Source organism: Mastigoproctus giganteus, chromosome 9, assembly GCF_048544385.1.
Source record: "Mastigoproctus giganteus isolate SK-2022 chromosome 9, ASM4854438v1, whole genome shotgun sequence".
In the NCBI taxonomy this organism is placed as follows: Eukaryota; Metazoa; Arthropoda; class Arachnida; order Uropygi; family Thelyphonidae; genus Mastigoproctus; species Mastigoproctus giganteus.
This window is the reverse complement of record NC_143583.1, coordinates 79,567,403-79,590,308: the sequence shown is the minus strand read 5'-3', so window position 1 is coordinate 79,590,308 and position 22,906 is coordinate 79,567,403. Positions and strand designations below refer to the sequence as shown.

Here is a 22,906-nt window from a genome sequence, read left to right as displayed (position 1 = left end):
AATCGGGTGTGCATCACTTGGTAGATTGCTGGAGTTTTGAGTCCCTGACGAGCTCCCAGAAGCATTATTTTCGAGGGCAAGCACTCGAAGTTAGTTGCCAATGCACCTAATAAATCCGGTCGACCATTATTCCCAAAAAAAGACAAACCAAAGCCTGAACGTCACAAGACAGTCACATTAAAAAAAAAACAGTCAGAAACAGCTTCTTCTACTAAACATCAGTAATGCCTTACGTTCTACAATGGAATTGTAGAGGATTTCGTAGCAACCTTAATGATATTCAAGTCTTAATTAACCACTACTCTCCAGTTGGTTTCTGTCTACAGGAAACCTATCTAACTCCTCAAATTTTCACCAACATAAAGAACTATGCCATCTATCGGCATGATCGTAATACTTCAAATGCTGCCTGTGGGGGCGTGGCCATCTTGGTCAGCTCAAAGATCCCGACCAAGCAAAATGTTTTGCAAACTAAAATTGAAGTTGTCGCCGTACGTTTGATAACCCAGATTGCTTTAACACTGGTATCAGTCTATCTCCCACCAAGTCATACCTTCTTTTACCAAGATCTTGAAAACCTGCTAATGCAATTAGTACCCCCCTGTCCATATCTCTTGGGTGATTTCAATGGCCACAACCCCTTATGGGGATCGACAAAATTAGATATACATGGCCGCTTAATTGAAACCTTTCTGGATAAGCACAACCTTACTGTTCTTAATACTGGTGCACCCACTCACATACAACTACCAACTGGACAAACCTCTGCAATCGATCTATCAACATGTTCCCTGATTCTGTTTCCAATCATAGAATGGTCTGTTATGGACAATCCCATGGGCAGTGATCATTTTCCGATTATTTGTGATCTGCTCACTGCACAACCACCATTAGCCATACCCTGCAGGAAATGGAAATTCTCTCAAGCCAACTGGGTCAAATTTCAATCAGTTGTCACCCTGGATGAGCAATATATATGAACACAGTCGATAGATGAAGGCCACAGATTATATCACTTCACACCTATTATCTGCAGCTAAATGTTCAATTCCATTGTCGAATCCCCAATCCCGACAGCAAGCACAATAGCTTAAGAAGTTAAAAAATAAAGCGTGGAATTTATTTCGTACATCCCCAACCACAGCTAATCTTATCAATTACAAGAAACTAAGAGCAAAAGCACGTTGCATTCAAAGAGAAGCCAAGAAAAATTCTTGGATTCAGTTTGCATCTACCATAAACAGAAACACTAACTCCAGGTTAATATGGAAGAAAATCAGGCAGATTTCCGAAAAATTTCCAATCCCCCCTTCACCAATTCTTTCATGGAATGGGCAAGAACTATCTGCTCCTGAAGACATTGCAAATGCCTTGGCCAAAACCTTTGCCGAAGTTTCTGTGACATCAAATTATTCTCTGGTTTTTCAGAAAATAAAGACCAAGACTGAACAACGAGCCATCAACTTTCGAACCTCAGTTTTCTTTCCATATAACCAGCCTCTTCAATATCATGAACTTCTACATGTCATTAAAACAACACGCAACAGTGCCGCTGGGCCAGATGGAATATCTTACATTATGTTACAAAACCTTGGTGACAGAAATTTACAAATACTGCTGGTCTACTATAACAGGATATTTATGGAAAACATTTATCCCAGCTCTTGGCATCATGCCACAGTTCTTGCCTTTTTGAAACCCGGTAAAGATCCTACCAGTCCTAACAGTTATAGATCTATTTCTCTATCCAGTTGCCTCGGTAAATTACTTGAAAAAATGATCCATAATCGCCTTGTTTGGATCATCGAAATGCAACAACTAATTAGCAATAATCAGCATGGTTTTCGAAAGAACAGGTCCTCCTTAGATCTCATGATCAAAGCAGAGTTTGCAATTCGTAATGCCTTTGTAAAAAATGAACATCTTGTTATGATTTCCATAGACAAGGCATTTGATACTACCTGGCATCGTGGCATTCTCAGTGACCTCCATGCTCTAGGTCTATGAGGCAACCTGCCTATATTCATCAGGAACTTTCTCAGGACTCGTTCGTTCCAAGTTCGATACCGCAACTCGCTTTCTATGATATTTTTACAGGAAGAAGGAGTGCAACAAGGGTCTGTACTGAGTGCAACCCTTTTTGCCCTTAGAATCGATTCTATCACAAAAGAACTTCCAAATACTGTTGAGACCTACCTTTATGCCGATGATCTCTCTATTTCTTGCCATTCTCAGAATATGAGATCCATTGAACGACAGCTGCAGATATCTTTGGATAAAGTCCAAAGGTGGGCAGAGTTAAATGGCTATCGTCTATCACAGCAGAAAAACTGTTGCAATACACTTTTGCAATCAACGGAAAATGCATACAGATCCCGACTTCAGATGCAAAACTTTACCGTTCCAGTGACTAACAACATCAGATTCTTGGGATTAATCCTTGACAGGAAACTAAATTTCCTTGAGCACATTAAATCTGTCCGTATATCCTGCCTCAAAAAGCTGAACATACTAAGAGCTTTATCTGCCTTGTCTTGGGGAGCAGACCATACATCTCTGTTGCTCTTATATAGAGCATTGATCAGATCCCGATTGGATTATGGCACTCCACTTTATGATTCCACCCGTAAGAGTACATTACGATGGCTGGATCCTATACAGCATAGCGCTTGCGGATTGCACTTGGTGCTTTCAGGACATCTCCTACTCATAGTTTGTACATTGAAGCTGATGAGGCCCCCCCCTTTACCTACACAGAAAAACGCTGCTTCTTAAGTACGCAGCCCGAATACAAAATTGCTATCATCATCCTATTCAGCCATACCTCTTTAATCCACCACTGCAAAACCTCTATAGAAATAAACCCAGTAAAATAAGACCGGCAGGCTTACGCCTTATTGAATTAATGCAGAGTTGGAACGTTCAAATTTTCAACAGGAAACATTTAATGAATTACTCCAACCACCATGGATGGTTGGGAGTAATTCATTAAATGTTCAGCCGTTGGAGCAGCGGCAGTATTTCCCTCTACTATCATTTCGGCTGCCCTTCCACCCGAGTATAGCAGCTTCTCCGCAGAACTTCACGCAATAAAATTAGCTTTAGACAACCTGAATCTCTACCCATCTCTAAAATATGTTGTATTACACAGACTCTCTCAGCTCAATAACCGCAATGCAAAACTCCTCCTACAAGGCTCACCCTGTGTTAAATCAAATCGGAAGACTCCTATTACAAATTGAAGAATGTCATCAATCAGTGACCTTTTGCTGGATCCCAGCACATTCAGGGATAAAGGGTAACGAACTTGCTGATGAAACTGCTAAAAATCCCTCAACTTTTGATTTAACCTCCATTCCGGTTCCAGCCTCTGACTACTGTCACATCATACAAACAGCATGTTTCGCGAAGTGGAAAGAGCTATAGCACACCCAAACAAATAATAAACTCTACCAGTTGAAACACGATCCAAAGCATTGGCACTCGAGCACCAAAACAGTACGAAGAGAAGAAGTGGTTCTTGCATGGGCACGTATCGGACACACATATCTGACCCACCTCCATCTGCTCCGAGGCGAAGATCCTCCTCAATGTCCATACTGTTCAGAAAATTTAACAGTCAAACATATTCTGATTGACTGCCCTCACTATCAACAGGACAGAACATCCGTCCTGTGTTCCCTGAGTAAATTACAAGAACCAATGACATTACAACATATTATTGGAGATGATGCAAACATCAACGAGTTTTTCTCTTATCTGAAAATAATTGGACTATATGATAAATTCTAAAATATCTTTGTAAACACAACCAAGTTGTTATGCCTAAATTATGTTTTCAGTTACGCTTAAATTTTGTTTTTAGCATTTTCCTGTGGATAGGCGCATTATAGCCACAGCAGCTTATGCGCCGTTAAACCCCCATAACACACACCTAATAAATCCCGAAACAGACAATCTCTCTCTTGCATGAAAAAAGGAAATAGAAAAAATATTTTTATCTATAAATCTTTTTAGTGAAAATTTTTCCAAACTTTTCTGATTAAGAGAATCACTCCATATTTATTATTACTTTACAAACAAATTAAAAGCTACTCCCAGAATTTCCTTATTATCAAGACTAGAAGAAAAATGAAATTAAAGTAATGAAAAATTTAAGAAACATTAAAATATTAAGATAATTAAGATATTAAGACATAACTACAGATTATTAAACTATTATAACACAGTAATTGTTAGCTTTGTTAACAGCACAATGTTCCAGAACCTCTGCCAATTCCTTGGTCATATACATCAATCCTCTCAAGTGATCAGGATGTCCAGAAAGGTAAGAGAAGGGAGATAACATCATATGAGAATGATTGATCACTGATTAGTAAACCACGGAAATCCCAGGAGCTCCCACTCTGCCTCACTGATTTTAATCCTTTCATACAAAAATAAAGGCAATTTTTTTTATTTATATTCTGTTGCTGAATAAATACATCCATAGTACATCTATATGCCTCCCTATTTCTATTTATCTTCCTTTCTTTAAATTTTTTTATATACATAGCTTCTTTTGATAACTACAGGGGCATTCATAGGCATATTCAACTACTTTTGATTTTTCTAGCATTTCCCTTTTTTTTTACATGTTCACAATGTTCAGCAATTTTAGTGTTATCTAACCTCCCTGTCTTGCTGATATACATTTTCCTGAATACAGGAAAATGTATAGGGAATTGCATCTCTTAAAATGTTATCCATTTTGCTTATTGGTTTAAATACCACTTCTAACCATATATGTTATATATTCTCATGGTTTTCTCTCCTATTCTTTTTATGTATGGTATTATAACCACTTTTTTGAATTTGTTTCTGTTCTGCATTTTTTTAATTCTCTGTGTATTTACATATGGTTTGGTTGACTATGCTCCATGGAAATCCATTCTTAGAATGAGTTATGCCAATGTATTTAATTCATCATCTAAGCTTTTTGGATCATAGACTCTTATTGCTCTGCACATTAGTGCTCTTTTTAGTATTAACTAGGTGGTTTGAATTAAAATTAATGTAACATCTGGAGTCCATCTTTTGACTGTTCACCTAGATAATAATAGAATTTTGTTTCCTCACTACCAAGATATCTAAAATGGCAATTTCCCATCTTCTTTTGAGTTCCATTTTGAATCATTCTGAGTTTTATGTCTATTGTTCATGTAGACAAATCCCTTAAAAGTTGCTTTTTAATTTTCTCTAAAAGAACAACTTAAAAATTTGAGTGACATCATCAACATTAAGAAAGAAAGAAAAAAAAAATTTAATAACACAATCACTGCAAGTACAGATGTAGTAGACATGTTTACTAATGTTCCAGTAAGAGATGCAAATAGAGAACTCATTAAAGTAAGGGGGGGGGGTGGAAAGTAATTCCATAAATAGAATACTTTCTAATACTATGATAATTAAATTATTACAATTGGCTTTAGAACCTGTGTATTTCAAAGTTGAAGGGGAAAATTTACATATAGACGTAAGGGTTAATTACGGAGAACCCACTCTCACACTCTCACCACTCTTAGCAGATAAGACTTTGAATAGACAGTCACTGGGTTAGTCTGCTTGGACATTTTTTTTTGATATTTGATGTGGGAACACAGAGAATCTCACAAATAAAATAATTTTTTGGGTACATGAACAATATTCATAAAACTATTAGGTTCAAAATGGAACTAGAAGTTTAAATATCACCTCTAATCCATATAGCAAATACAGATTACACGTGGTAGTTAAAAATGAATGGGCATTATTTTAACCTGGCAGTGGTCATGCAGGATCTCTCAGATGACTTGTGAGAAAAAATTTTCCACATTTTTTTTCAGTTGAAGATTAATGACAAACTTTCTCTACCTTCCTGAATATAAACTAGTTTTACTCAGGTTGTTTTTGAAGTGATAATTTACATATTTCATAGAGCAATTGTGTGAAAGAACCAGAAAGGTGCTATGAGTCAAATTTTTTCAATTCACGTGCACATCTCCAGACAGGTGATGCTCCCATTTTCTGTATGATTGCTGTTCTTTCTCATCCATTTCCAAGAAGTAAAGCAGCTTTATTAGTCTGATCCACTTCTTAGAAGTGGCATTATTACTTTAATCCATTTTCTACAAGTCACAACAAATAAAATCTAATGGATTGTGAAATGCCATCCTAGTTCAGGAAATGCAACACTATGCTTGCCTCCAAACTTACTAAACTACTTTTTAAATAAAGCAAGTTTCGTTCTTGGGAGAAATATTTTAAATCTTTCCCAGAATAATCATCAGTAAACATGTGAGAACTGTGGAAAGGTTGGTTCTTTCACTGCAATCATTCTTGTAATTATTTTTGTGAAGAGATTTGGTGGATGGAAAAAGAATCTTTATATTCAGTAAGCCAGATGCTAATCATTTTATATTTCACTTATTGCATAAAATGGTCTTTATTTATCATTTATTAATTTACTGTATTTATTTTGTAAATTATACATATTCCAAACAGAAAATGAAGTGGGAAAAAGCCATCATGCATTTTTTGCTGGCTTGTCAGCAAGGCAGAAATATGTGGGTGTGTGTAAATTTGAATTTTCAAGTGCTGAATGTTTTTATCAATTCTAAAATCAATCGAAATACATGCATAGTTTCATGTTTACATTTTATGACTGTAATATTTATTTTCTTAATTTTAAGCAGAGTTAATAAAAGTTGCTACATATTCTTGCTTCCATGCTTAATATATAAGTAAAAATATATGACATTAGCATTAGTTGAGGCATATGATGCAAGAAAGCAAGCTTATACAATATCAGCCAAAAAAAAAAAATCTTCCCAATTGGCCAATCCAGTCACTCCAAATGTTTGTCTAGTTCAGCCTTAAATTTATTTAAGCTATCAAACTTCCACAACAACAGACTGAAGTCTATTCCAGCAATCAACTACCTGCTGGCTAAAGGCAAACTTCCGTACATCTAATCTACAACTGTCTTTCCTCAATTTGAATCTATGCCACCTCGGGTTCTTAATCTGAGCAAGCAGAAGCATCCCATCAACCTGCTGAAACCATTCAAGGCCTTATACACCTCAATCAGATTACCTCGCAGGTGCCTAGTCTCCAGATGCTGGAACTTTCAGAACTTAAGCTTTCCTTCTTAAGTACATCACCTTTGTTCCTCTCACTAATCTTGTTGCCCTTCTCTGTACTTGTTCTAAAAACTCTACATCCTTCCTAAAATGAGGCTTCCAGACCTGTACGCAGTATTCAAGGTGTGGCCTGACCATTGCCTTATACAAAGGGATAATCACTTCCTTGTCTCTGCTAGCAAAATTTCTGTATGTCATTGACAAAAAGCCATAAGCCATACTGTCTTTAGTGTCATTAATAACCCTGCCCAACTTTGTATCATCTGCAAACTTGGACATTAAGCCTAATATACCTTCATCGATATCATTGATAAATACACAAAAGAACAATGGGCCCAGCACCGAACCCTGGGGGACTCCACAAATAACATTAGTCCGCGTAGAGCAGTGTCCATTTATTACTACTCTCTGCCGTCTCCCACTCAACCATCCCTTTATCCATTGCAACAACTTGCCCTTAATGCCATACCACTCCAATTTGTACAGCAGTCATCCATGTGCAACAGTATCAAAAGCTTTCCTGAAATACAAGTATATGATATCAAAATTATTTTCTGCTTCCAGTTTATTTGTGACCACATCGTAGTATCCAATCAAATTGGTTAGACAAGACTTCCCCTTAACAAACCCATGCTGGGTCTGAATTATTACTGCAGTCTTGTCTAGGTGATCATGTATCACCTCTTTAACCAGTGACTCCATTATTTTCCCCAGAACAGAAGTTAAACTAACAGTTAAATTTAAACTAATTGGGGATACATTTGCACATCTCCAGTTCATGGGGATCTTCCCTGAATCTAAGGATGCTCTCATAATTATGGCTAAGGGTTTGCTAACTTCCCTTGCTGCCTCCTTCAAGATGTGCAAGATGGAAATTTTGCACTATTAACCATTGTCTGTACTGGATAAAGACTACAAATTTCATATTTATATTTTATAGCTGTAACTTTCTTTTTTTGCCTTCTGCATAATTAATATTTTTTTGTTTTTTTTAGAATTAACATGTGCAAAAAACATACATTTATACATATTTAATTTTCTTATTAAAAAATAAAAATTTACATACAATAAAGCACTGAAATTCATTTAAAAAAGATGATATATTGGTATACAGTAAGCAGAATTCAAAAAATCCAAAACCTTTTTCCATAAATAAAAAACAAAGTTAGTTACTTAAGACAGGGGTAGCACAATTCCTATTGCACCAAACTGGGGTGCCACCACTGCTCGATTAAAGACATGATTATTATACTAACTAGAGGAAGACAAGTATACAAAAACAAGTGCAATTACAGAAAAAATGTACATCAGTGAGCCAGGGATGTTATTTGAAACTAGAATTGCTAAAAATTGTAAATATGTCAAAAAGAGAAATAATAGGAAATTGGAGGTAGCTGAATATGCTTATGAATGTTCCATGCTTTTAAGGTAAAAAATTTCAAAATAAACAGGTGCAGGATTTTATCAAAAGAAGCTACATATATAAATAAAATTTTAAAATGGGATTACAAATAGAAATATGGGGAGAGACATAGATACACTGTGGATGTATCTATTTGGCAACAGAATATAAATTAAAGAATTTTTTTTTTCAACTTGATGATTTGAATATTAAAATACAAGAGAACTGATTAGAGGAGAGGACAGAGTTACTGGGCTTCTCTGGTTGACTGAGAGGAGTGGTGCATGGGTCCAAGGAACAGCCTCAGAGGTTCTGGAACATGATGCTCTTAATGAAGACAACAAACATGATATAACAGTATAATAATTTGTAGTTATCTCTTAATATAAATAACCTGTGAAGTAAATGACTCTTTTAAAGTCATTAGGGAACAGTGAAATAGCTTTGCAAAATATATTTTGTGGCATGTTTATTCACTGTTTATATTAAATGCAGAATAAACGTATGCTTACTAGCACTGCATGTTGGCCCATCCCAACCACGTCGACAATCACATTTATCTGGAGCACTGCAATAGCCATTTAAGCAGCCTTTAGAACAGATAGCTGTAAAATAGCATAAAATAGAGGAATGAACTTAATTTATTTCCATTTAAACTTAGGTAAGAGCATATTATCCTAAAAGCATTATATTAATATTAACAGAAAAATGGAAAACTAAGTTAAAATAGTGAAAAATAGTGGAAAATTTAACATTTGGGCGAGTCTAAGTAGGAAAACTTTTCTGGAATTTGTTTGGTGTAAATAAATTGAGATTATATTTGCTATCCACAAGAAACTGGTACATACATTCACCATATTTGACATGATTTATATTTTATACACAAAGCATAACTGAAATAATTTTAGAGAATTAATATTAGAACACAATCACAGGCATAATCTGTAGTAGCAGTGGAAATACTACTGGGATTAGAAATTAATTGTAATAGCTATGAAGAATTTTTTTTGTAAATTGATTCAATTAATTTTTTTAAAATTCATTTGCCATGCTCTGGTCTCCAGAGACGGTCAAGTATAGACGGTTCATATTAAACAAACATTATTAGTTTCTCAAGGTCACATAAAAAGTTGCAGTTGTAAATAGAGAAATGGTGATGTATTCTTTAATTGAATTTGATATTTTCTGTTAAAAATGAATCATTCTACTGGAAATTGCAGTGATCTTTCATATATGGTGGAGACGTTGTTTATTCTGAAACAGCAGCATATCTACCAAGCATGAATTTGTTTGTAAAAAGGCAATGGTTATTTCTGAAGTTGCAGAAGGTTATAAGTTGACCCACTGGGGAGAACACAAATTACCAGACCAAAGTTGAAATACAAAATACGGCTCTGTGGCAAGACAGAGGCCATAAAGGCACATCTGTCAATGTCCAGACAGGCCGGGCTGGTGATTGTTTGTTTGATTACAGTTTTGCCAGGATATCAGCAACTATGCAGCTGATATCCTAGTATGTACAGTGTTCCAAGAGCCTACACCATTAGATGAAGAAAGCAATAGACAGATGGCCAGAGTTAAATGCCTGAGCCAGCAGAGGAAATGTGCATCTACAGAGGTGAAGATCAGATCAGATCAAGATGGTTACATCCCATATTTCAGAAATGGTTGGAAAGTGAAAGGCTTTATGTAACAAACAAGGCAATGGTCAGGCCACACCTTGAGTACTGTATACAGGTCTGGAGGCCCCATTTTAGGAAGGATGTAGAGCTGCTGGAGCGAGTGCAGAGAACGGCAACAAGATTAGTGAATGGAACAAAGGGTTGCTCTTACGAAGAAAGGTTTAAGTCAGTGGTTTTCAACCTTTTTTTAGTAGGTTGAAACCCTTAATTAATTTATTTTATTGGACAACTGTTGGACGACCACAGCTAATCGATGCTCGAGGTGAGCGAAGGCTCCCGCGGATGGTATGTGGCAACAGAAGGGCAACTGTGGTGCAACTAGCCGGTAATTGTAATTCTGGTGACGGGAGTACTGTGTCACAACACATAGTACATCGAACCCTCCTGAAAATAGGGCTGCGTAGCCACAGGCCACTCCGAGTGCCCATGCTAACCACAGTTCACCAGTGACAGTGCTACAATAGGCACGCGAGCATCGAAACTGGACCTTGAGTGATTGGAAGGTCGTCTGGTCCAATGAATCACATTTCCTGTTGCACCATGTGGACGGCTGGGTACGTGTGTGTAGTTTACTCGGGGAAGTGATGGCGCCTGGATGCACTATGGGATGAAAACAAGGTGGTGGCGGCGATGTCATGTGTTGGGCAATGTTCTGCTGGGATACTCTGGGTTCAGTCATCTATGTGCTGGGCACTCTGACATCTACCACCTACCCAAACATCATTGCTGACCAGGTACACCCTTTCATGGCAACAGTCTTTCTCCTCTGACAGTGCTGTCTTTCAGAAGGATAATGCTCCATGCCACACTACCTGGATTTTTCGAGACTGGTTCGCCGAACACGAGGAAGACTTCCAGGTATTGCCCTGGCCTCCAAATTCCCAGACATCAATCCCATCGAGCATCTGTGGTTTGTGTTGGAACAGCAACTGCGATCTGTGGCGACTCAGCCACAGACTTTAAAGGATCTGTTGGTTACGTGTTGGTACCAGATACCACAAGACACATTTAGAAATCTTGTAGCATCTATGCCTTGCCGGGTATGAGCTGTTTTGATTGCACGTGGAGGATCAACATCATATTAGGTAGGTAGTCATAATGCTTTGGCTCATCGGTGTAGATAACACACACACAAAGGGCGATTCAGAATTGTATGTCATAAATTCTATAGTAGGCCCTTGACAACAAAAGGAAAAAGTATTCTTAGAAGTTTTAAGAAAAACAATGTTAAAGTTTTGTGATGTAGTAGTACTAGTAGTAGCGGCATGTAATGCAAGAAAGCAAGTATGATGCATGTTTGGTTGCACAGGAAGGACCAGCATCATATTAGGTAGGTGGTCATAAAGGCATAAGCATCAGCCAAAAAAAAAAAAAAAAAATTACAAAACAATTCCCTCAATGTTTGTCCAGTTCCTCCTTAAATTTATTTAACCTATCAACTTCCACAACGACAGATGGAAGTTTGTTCCAGCAATTAACCACCCGCTGGCTAAAGGCAAATTTCCACACATCTATTCTATATCTGTCTTTCCTCAAAGACAGATGTAGAACTTTTGTGTAACTCTTCTGGTTATCACACAAATGATGCAAAATGATGTGATTACAGTGGAATACAGTAAATAACCTAAAACACATGGGTGACACACCTGACATGAATTCAGAAAATAAAATTTATTAAAAAAAAAAAAAAAAAATGAAATTCCTATTGCTTCTTAGGTGCTACTTCCTGCATTTAGTTTGGCAGAAAATGTCCAGAAAAGTTGTAGTTGTAAACAGAGACACTGAAGAATTGTTTAATTGCATCAAAGAAGCAAACTCATGTTGAGTGACAAATGGCTATTATTTACAAGAAAATGCAGCACAAAAATATTCACAAAGGTTTGTGGAAATCAGAAAAAAAATTGAGCTATTTTGGATGTTGCCTCAATTCACCCCATTGGGGGGAGGGGGGGGGAAATCAAACTGCATGAATTAATGTAAGAGCCAAATCTTTAAAACTTAATTTCAACCTTTTTTCCTCAAAATGCACTTTTTAATTATCCTAAAGCAATTTATATGGCCACATCATTGCATGTAATACAAGGCTTGCTGTCATTTAAACACATGATAGCTTTGATTGTAAAGAGACTTGCACCATCTTCCTACAAACTAAATATAGGAGGCATCAACTGTTGTGTAAGTCAATAATCATTTCTGTGTTTTTAATAAATGTTATTTTATGAATTCATGTTGATTGTGTCATGCACGTGCATGTGAATGTTTAAGCTTATTTACTGTATTCCAGTGTAATTGTGTCATTTTGCATAATTTTCTAATACAAGAAGTGGCACAAAAATTTAATACTGTTTTTCTTAACAACTATACCATTTTCAAAAAAAATCCTATGAACATTTTTGATTCCATCTGTTGTCAGGAAACTAGAATTTATGGTATGCAATTCTGAATCATTTTGTATATGGCTTAAAGCTAGGGATGTAGTTATTAAAAGGAAAAGCAACTTTCTCTTTCATTAGTGAACAATAATTTTTTTGTTTAGGTATTTTAGTTGTGTTTTCTTTTTTTCATAAGCATATTTTTTATTTCTCTCTCTCTCTCTCTCTCTCTCTCTCTCTCTCTCTCTGATGAAACAGAAATGAGCTAATTAGAAATTTGTGATATTTAATTTCTTCAGTAATCAGGTTACATTTAACAGCTATATCAGTAATTTTAAGTCATCCAAGTATTCAGTGTCTTTACCTAATGTCCCAGTAAATTGGCTAACATTATAAAATATTTTAATTCTTAATTCAAAAATAGCAAAAGCTTAAATTTCCAGTACTCACCTTTGATTGATCTGCAATTGTTATGGTTTGAATAATAAGAGATTGGCTAACTTTAAGGTTAAGACTTTAAGGTTAAGGATTGGTTTATTAAAAAATTAAGGGGATGAATAAGTGGCAATTACAATGGAAACGGGATTAAAATATGCGCAAGGAAGTAGAAGTGCACTAACTCCGTCCTTGATTGTTGTGAAGTTGATTAAAGTTGAAATTCTAAATAGTGAATAAGCCAATAGTCGTAACAGTGGACTTTCGTTAAAACGTCTTCAGTTGGCTACAGTTGATTAAAGTTGGTCTTCAGATTCAACTTTAATCAACTTCATGACAACCAAGGATGGAGTTAGTGCACTTCTACTTCCTTGCACATATTTTAATCCTGTTTCCATCGTAATTACCACTTATTCATCCCCTTAATTTTTTAATAAACCAATCACCTTAAAGTTAGCCAATCTCTCATTATTCAAACCATAACAATTGCAGATCAATCAAAGGTGAGTACTGGAAATTTAAGCTTTTGCTATTTTTGAATTTAGTCCAATAAAACAGTATTTAAGACATACTATAACTTCTAAATTTAATTCTTAATATATGAATATTTGTACATGGTACTTAGATCCTTACAATGGAATAGTGCTACTAATTAAATTAAAATTCAAATTTAACTCAGAGTTGGTGAGATTTGTTGCTGTCCATGGTTAACATAATTTAAATAAAATATATCAATATTAATTTTACTTACGAGCACACTTGTTCCATTTTTCCTCATAGCCTTTGCAACATGCTTTGACTGTTCTAAACTTCATTTTAGATTCCCTTTTATATGAAATTTCATAAGTAGTTCTAGGAAAAAAAAAAAAAAAAAGAAGTGGAAAGGTAACAGCAGAAATGCAAAATGGATCATAAATATGTTTGTGACAGTCACTTACTAAATGTGGCAACTGATCAGGATATTAAAGAACAAATTAACAACTTCAGTATAAGAAAAATAATCCAGATGACACTGATTAGAAAAGAAAAATTTAATTATATATTGTTTTCTCCAGCTGCTCACCATATGTAATGCTAGATGACCGACTCTCTCTCTCTCTCTCTCTCTCTCTCTCTCTCTCTTCAAATTTCTTGCCTAATGCTGTAGTATTGTACCATTCTGTTCTTTCGTTTGTACTTTTTTTTTTCTCTCGTATATCAATGACCTTCTTATACTGTATTTACTTTAAGCACTCTATTCATGGTTTTGCTGATAACAATACACAATATTCTGGTTTTTACTTAGATAAACCTCACTCTGCACAAAGAACTAAAATTATTCAAATATCCACTATCAGTTCCTCAAATGCATGGGAAATAAGCTGATTTTAATTCTTCAAAAATGAATGTATGGACACCAATTCCCCGACAAAAACATTTGAATTAGATATAAGCATATTGTGTTATTTGGGATGTTGCCTTAATTTATCATCCCAACTGAAAAAAAAAAAAAAAAAAAAAAAAAAAAAAATTCAAACTGCAAGAATTAAATGAAACAGCCAAACTTTAAATTTTAATTCCAAATTTTCATCCCCTTATAAGCACACTATTTAACTCTATTTACACTATTTATACTGTAATTATAATTACAGTATAACATTAATGTTATAATATTACAATATGTAATGTTATTGTAATTAATTTACAATTAATGTTAAATTTCTTGTAAATATTTCTTCCTCTGCATCTAAACAGCCAGGCTTTTTCTTTCTCTTCCAGTGTTGTTTGGATGTTTTTAAGATTTTTGGGTTACTACACCTAGGGTGGTAACCTCAAAAATCTCTCTATTAATTCCTGCAAATATCACTCTGTATATGGCTTGATATGCAACATTAATGGTGCATATTAATTATAAATGCTGTGAACTACCTGATCTGTAATGATGCTCAAGTAGTTCACAGCGTTAGATACTGTTAAGAGTACTGATAACTACTCTCTTCTGGATAGAGAGTCAACTCACTCTCTTCTGAGTGAGTTAACTCAGAAGAGACTCTATTCAGAAGACTGTAGTCAGTTTAACAAATCTCTCTCTCTCAGTGAGAAAGAGATATTCTGTTTTACTGTATGCCTTTTCTAGAGATATTTGTTTGGTTTTTTTAATTTAATTTAATTTAATTTATTCATTCTACATGTTTTTCATGAAAATGGCAGTCTACAGAAATTTAAGTCTGATATCAATAAAGTTCTTCATTCCATTTATGGTAAAAAAGTACTACATATTTTGATACCCTTTGTTGTTTAAATTTCCATAAAGAATAATAAGATTTGGATTTTGTTTATGCATATCAATCAATATTACCCCTAATAAAGTTTAACCACTATAATTAGCAGGATTATAAATTATAGAATCGTATTTTTGAAGTAAAATTGAGTCTATAGCGATGGAAATATACACATGCATGTGCCTACATACATACAGTCAACCTTCAAGAAATATGATAAACGTGCCAAATCTAAATAATGCCCATTAACTACCATGGAACAGACTTGAAGAGAAGAAGAAACACCACCTGATATGCAGTCTTCCAAATTATTTGTAGAGCAACCTATAACCTTGGTACTTAGAATGGCAGTTGTCTTTCCACATGATCCCAACTGGTATGTGCTGTAATTCTTCTGATGGCAAGAGTTCCAAAAAGTAGATTTATTAACTGCATAACCTATGAACTTTATCAAAGGAAAATTTTTCAGTGTTCCAATGACCAAATCTTCCCCTGTGTACCTGTAATATGTGCATCAAGCAGAATGTAATTTAAGTCTGTGGTGGCAATTTTGAAATTAGCAAGTTAAATATTTACATAAAGAACTTGATAAAATAATTTGATAACAGGTGCTACATGTTTTTTCAGTGCTAGGGACTTCGGTAAATTGAGAAAGGATTTTTAGTGTAATGAACTAAAAGTGGTGGAGGGATGGGCGAAAGAGATGTTTAGTTTCACTCATAAAAAGCGAACTAATGATCTACTTCAATTTTAAAGATAATTGTTTAGATTTTTCTGAGAAAATTAAAAATGATGCTGCAGTTCTTAAGGCTGCTCGAAGTAGTACAAAATATGTTGAATGTGAATGATTTCTAGCTATTAAACCAGTATGTTATTTTTTTATTTTTGCTTTTTTTTTTTTTCACCTACCTAAAATTACTTTAGCTTGAAGCTAATTAATGCACTAAACTTGCATTAAATTATTTGGATCAATTCATGCTTGTATATCATACAGATCATTCGTTATCCTTATATATTAATCCATATCCTTCCCCATAGAAAGCCATGGTTTACCATTAAATATTTTAAATTCTAAATTAAACTAAAATTTGCAAATATTTATAATCAAATAATAGAAAACTATAATTTTTAAACCAAAATCTAAAAAATATAAATAAAATGTTTAATTATTAACTAAAAAATCATTCAATTTTCCTTTATTGGGGTGGGAGCAAGTGGAGTGAGAGTTGGAGAGTGGTAGCATTAATTATTTGAGTGTCCTTTAATCCAGTCAGAAATCTGGCATATCCTTTAATCCAGTCATAGAAATCTGGCAACCCTATGTTTGATAGTCTTGATACAAGCTGTAAATATGTTTTTGCACAATTATATTTATTCAATCCTTTAGGAATGTGTAATAATCACTCTTTGCTGATGAACCTTATTTGTGATTACTACAGTTATCTGTGGAAGATAATATGCCAGGGATCCAAAATTGGTCAAATATTTGTTAGAAATAGAGTTGCTTTAAAATGAGAATAAAAATACATTAATTTTTAATCAAGAGGTTAAGGAGCACAGTTGACTGCAAAAACTCTGTGATTAAATTTATTTCAAACACTCTGAAAATGCTTTACCTCTAAAGTTAAAGTCATTACCATATTTTGCAGTCACATGAATTCAAACCACAGTCAACTCAAATGCATGTGCTGTTGTACTGCCACACCACCCACTCAGTTACGTTAGGATTATCCCCTTAGTTTCTTCACTCCTGGACCAGAGCTAGGGGAAACTAAAGAATACAGGCAAGATCTGGCTCCACAGTGAATGAATTTAATGTTAGTTATCATTCACTTTTATCATTTTCATGCATGACTGAGTCACATAACTATAATATGCTAACATTACTATTACAGCATCTAGACTTTTTCTTTTCATTTTATTAAAAAAAAAGTTTACAAGAAACTAGCATATTCTAGGAGTAACAACAATCAATTAAAGTTAATGTTATCAAATATAAGGGCAAGGATACTGGAAAGTTAATTTTATATCTTAATTTTTGTTTATCAAATCTATCAGAGAATGGATTAGTTACTGAGGTGCTGAAAATGTTTTATTGAACATTCACATAGAAAATAATTAAAATACTGAAAATTTCCTTTACCTGTATTTTGAACATCGAGGAGGAACATTCCAACACCAAGTGAATGTCCTGACTTGATATGGTCGACGATATGTAACCATAACATATTCTAAGTACCTGAAAAAAAAACAAGCAAAAAAAACCCAGAAATATAAATCAAGCTAAAGCTTTTCCAAATTAAGAACAGTAATTTTTTTAAATAGCTGTTTTTCATTATTGAATGATGTCATTGTGTATCCCCTTGATCATACTATGATCAAGGGGCACCCAATAGCATTTTAAAGTTATGGATAACATTTGGAAAGTTATATTATAAAACAAATTACAATTTAAAAATAGCTTCAGGTCAGCAATATTGAACTAGAGAATGAACTGAGTGTTTACTAGCTATCCAAATTTACAATCCATTTTAGGTGCAATTACTGCATAGCAAATTAGCAACTTATGAGCATGTCACTGTACAAGATAGTGGCACAACTGTTGCAATCAATCCACTTCAGTGCAGAAATGAGTCTAAGGCATTTTCACAAAAAAGGTTGAGTGAAGGCATGAGATAGAAAACTATCAGGATCTTTTTTTAACCATGGCTCTGGCTACAATCCTCAAACTTAGAGTTTGCTGATATAGAGTCATTCAAAAAAAAAGTTGAGTTCGTATCTATGAAATATAATTTTATAAATAAATAATAATATTGTTGGAATGCTTCCGATCCCCCTTTTAACAAACTCCTCTGGGGTAGAGGGAACCCTTGTGTAAGTTTCTTGTGAAACAACAGTAGTAAGTTTTTTAGTTAAGCAGTCTTTTAGTTAAGAAACCCATAAAAATCTAAGGAAGTGCATCCAATTGACATTGGTGGACAATGCAATGTTGAGTCAATGTGGTATGACATAAGCACTGGGAAAGGGAAAATGAGAGTAGGTATGTTATACGCCTAATGAATCAAACTAAGGAAAGACAATTGTAGAATAGATGTGCGGAAATTCGCCTTTAGCAGGGATGGTAGTAGTGATAGTAGGAACAAACTTCCATCTGTTGTAGTGGAGGTCAGCAACTTAAATAAGTTTAAGGCAAAACTAGACAAACATTTGGAGTGAATGGATGGTGAAATGGGATGGATGTTGTTTTTTTTTTTTTTTTTTTTTTTGCTGATGCTATATAAGCTTGCTTTCTTGCATCATATGCCGTGCAGGATAGCCTGCACTACTGTATTAGTACAGGATGTATTAATACAGTAGTTGCAGGATGGAGATACAAATATTTCAGCACATACAGTCATCATCAGAAAAAATCCACTTCATGCTACTATTTTTGCAGACAGTTGAATAGCATCATCATGGTCAGTGCAAATATCAGAGTAAACCTGCTCGCTACTGTATTCAAATATGGGCAATGAATAACCCCACAGTATTTAGCACAAAAATCTCAGCGGGTTATGTAGTTGTCGGAACCAATCTACTCCCTGCTACGCTACAGTGCAAGCATTACTGACTAGCAACCACCTTTTTGTAGTTATTTACATAGTTGTGACACAGTTCCACCTAAACTGGTGCTTGCCCATATCCCTCTAAGACTACACCAATCCAGGGTAAGACTTGCCATCAACTGAGCTATCCATACCACGAACATTAAAGTCTTCCAACATGAAAAGGTCACATATTTTAGCAATAACTAACAAAAGGAACTTTTTTTATACAAATATATTTAGACCCACGTCTGGAGATTGATAGAGCTATATATACTTTTTATAATGGAAGCATGAGGGACAAGTGTATCAGCTCCTCAACTAAGGACTTAAAGGGAAGTCTCCACCAGTAGCACTCTACATATCCAAATGGCTGAAGCACTGGAAGAACTATCAGCAAATCTCAACATGGCCTGATAAGCCTATAGTGGTAAGAATTACTCTTCCTGTATTATTCATTTGAACTTTGTATTTTTGGATAGCCAGGTTGCCAATTTTAATTTACAGTCACTATGTGTTCCAGAAGGTAAGTATAAGAATCTCTTGGTTTAATTAAGTAGTGAGACAACTTAACTTTAGGACATGCTGTATTACACTGAATGACCGACATCATGTTACTTCTTGTGTTAAAACATATATATTAATAGAAAGTAGTTAATTTATATTACTGTTAGTTACTTTTTATTAGTTGTCATTGAAGAATAATCTATACTACAGAGATATTTCTTTCATCATCTAGCTTATACAATCATTAGTCACTTTTGCATCTATTGTCAATTTCTAAATATTTGATATTCTATAAGTGACTGTTTGAAAACAGTTGAGTTTATAAGTAACTTTGCATAAATATCAATATGTTATTTTGTGGTATCATCATTAAGAGACAGTGCAGTTCTACATCTTCTCAGCATTGTATACCGTTACCTATGTATATACACTCAGTGATAACAGAATTATACTACCCCATCCGTTAAATGAATATACAAAGCCAGACAGCTTCGTATGCTAGAGCAGTGGTAATTCAGAGTGATCAAGTAGCAGTTATGGACATAGTAAAGGTATCACAGTTTCAAAAGAGCATAATTGGGGGGATCATGCATCGGATGTTTCCATTTTGGAAATGGCACATCTTGTCAGTCACTCATGGCCCACTGTGGTTAAGGTGTACAAAGAATGGTGCTGAACATGTCAAACCACCTCCTACTGATAGAACTGTAAAGGATTATGCAAGGTGGATGTTCATGGTGAGCGAACGGTGCAGCGCGTTGCATGGGCTCAATGGCAGGTCAGTGTGCAACAGCTGACATCACAATACAATATGGGGAATGCAAGAACAATGTCCCAAATGACAATGTGCTGCACACTCAGATGCATGGGGTTCCATAGCAGATGATTCAAGAGACATCCTCTCCTCACCGTTGATCATCATCGATGGCAAATGCTGTGGGTACCAGCAACAAGCTGATTGGACAGTGGAGGACTGGAAATGAGTGTGCTGGTCAGATGAGTCCAAATACCTATGTGGCACAAGCAATACGAGTCCATGGGCTCAATTGTGCATGGTGCCCACTATCCAGGCAGGTGGCAGTGACTGCTTAATATGGGGCATGTTTTGCTGGCAAGAACTAGGATCCCTGACGTGTATAGACCAACATTTCACTGGTGAGGTTTACTGGCAACATTTAGAAGACATGTGCACCCTGCCATGTTGCATTTTTGATTGGCCTCCAAATTTGCCTAACCTCAATCCAATTGAACACCTGTGGGTTGTTTTGGAATAGGAAGTGCCCAAGTGAATAGTGGCTATTAATGTGAATGGTGACCCAACACAGTATTAGGTAGATGGTCATAATTCAGTGAACACTAAGGGTATATTAAACCTCTTCTTGTTATTGTTATTAAATGACATATAGTCAATAATTTCACTCTCTTTCTCACTGCATGCATACTTTCCTACCCAGACAATTCATTTTGCAACAATTCAGATTCAATTATCTGGAGAGGTTGACCTTGAATTTGGCTTTTTTGGGGATATTTACATCATTGACAAGCAAACTTCTGAACCACTTAAAGATTGGCGCATTATAGCCTAAGTTGCTGATGCGCCAATAAAACTCAATTAACTAACTAACTAACACTTAAAGATATTCAGAGCACATTTTTAGGCAGAAGGTCCTACAAACCGCATGATCTCACTGCTCCACATTAAAGGATAGTAAGGTATACCACCCCTAGACATATTTTACAGTCAAAAATCATCCTTCCCTATTATCCCAGCATTCTGCCTTTCATCCTGCACAAAGTACTCCACCACCAATATACTAGGATCATGATAAGGCATGATTAAGAAAAGTAACTGCTAAGGTGGCACAGCTAACATTTAAACATTTTTAGGGGTGGTATTTATTGTCCTACACAGCATTTTATTTTCTTGCTTCAGGTGACAAATTTCTTTTTGTCACCTGAAGCACATATATAAAATACATAATATAACACAGTATATATAATATTTAACACATATATAAAATATAAATACATTAATATTTTATATATGGGTTACAGCAAGTGTTACATTCTCAATGCCATGTGAGAAGTAGATTAACAGCTATACTACGTATATGTGCTAAGAGCAGACAGATCAGAGCAACTAATTATACATTGTAATGTAACAATAATTAATGTATCTGTTTTAATTATCAAATAACTTCACCTAACATATCAGTTAGGCTAGTTTATGTTACGTTATATGAGGTTACATTACATTAAGTAAATATGTGAAATGAATGATTACCAAGAAGTTTGCATTTTAATTAATTATGAGGGCCTCATTAACTCAGGAGAGTTTCCTTTGGGCTGAAGACGTGCTAATTATCACTGCTTCATAAGGTGGTTTGTTTCAGAGCAAAGTGGGTAACTACCAGTCAGTCTGCCTGCCTGCCTTCAGTGGTCAAGAAATTCATGGAAACAATGATCAAGAGTGAAACACAGAATCATCTAGATAGGAATGGAATATCTATCTAGATGGATAGTTTTGTAAACAGAAAATCATGTTTAACCAACCTAGTTGGCTATTTTTACAGAGTCACAAGATGATGTAGGAAATAATTTAACATTAATTTAACATAATTAAATTATTATTTAATTATTATTTGGATTTTTTGCAAAGCATTTGACTCAGTTCCTCATAAGTTGGAATGTGCTGGGATCACAGGAAAAATCCTTAAGATGGATTGTAGGGAGGCTTCAGAGCTGGAGATAGAGTCATGATCAACAGTTACTCTTCAGATTAATGGGATCACTGTTGTTTGATTTTCTCAAATGATGTTGACAAAGATAAACAAGATGTGATGTCAAAATTTGCATGTGATGTCAAGGTCACAAGAGTAGATAATGATCAGCACTAAGTGGCAATTCTTCAGGATGACCCAGGCTTCAGGAATGGTCAAAGAAGGGGGAACTATCTTTTAATACAGCAAAATGTAAGGTCTTACACTTGGAGAATAGCACTCCCAAGATAACTTATATACTTGGTGAGGTTGAATTAAAAACAGTAGATGAAGAAAGGGATTTGTGAGTTACAATACAGGTGGACACAAAGTTCTCTGAGCAATGCAGACAAGCAGCTAGGAAGGTCCATGCATTCTACTGATGACTTATCAAACATTTCCTTGTGTGTGTGTGTATATATATATATATATATATATATAGAGAGAGAGAGAGAGAGAGAGAGAGAGAGAGAGAGAGAGAGAGAAGTCATCCCACTGGACAAATATAAGGCCATACTTCTGAGCTTCTTGAGAGGCAAAGGAAGGCAACCCACTTGGTGAACTCTGTAAAAGGGTATCCATATGAAGAAGACATCAAATATGTTGATTACAGAGTTTGGTAACCAGGCTTGAGGTTTCCAAGCTTGGTTATCTGATATAACAAGATAATGATAATCTTATATATTATACCTCAACTATTGATTGAGGTGTAATAATGCCCTGAGAGGGGATAGGAAATGAATC

The 22,906-nt window shown here is 35.2% G+C and overlaps 1 protein-coding gene across 7 annotated transcripts in view; it reads right to left on the bottom strand.

Moving 5' to 3' along the window:
• Positions 1–22,906, bottom strand: part of LOC150080478 (uncharacterized) — a 354,693-nt gene that overhangs the window by 199,494 nt on the left and 132,293 nt on the right. For all 7 annotated transcript variants that reach the window (XR_016547421.1, XM_090381815.1, XM_090381810.1 and 4 more), the window contains 3 exons: positions 17,456–17,551; positions 13,803–13,903; positions 9,075–9,167 (listed from right to left, as the gene is read on the bottom strand). Coding sequence is in view for 6 of the 7 variants with exons in the window: in XM_090381815.1 (XP_090237941.1) it covers positions 9,075–9,167; positions 13,803–13,903; positions 17,456–17,551 (290 nt within the window). In the remaining variant the exon portion in view is untranslated. The remainder of the gene's footprint in view (positions 1–9,074; positions 9,168–13,802; positions 13,904–17,455; positions 17,552–22,906) is intronic.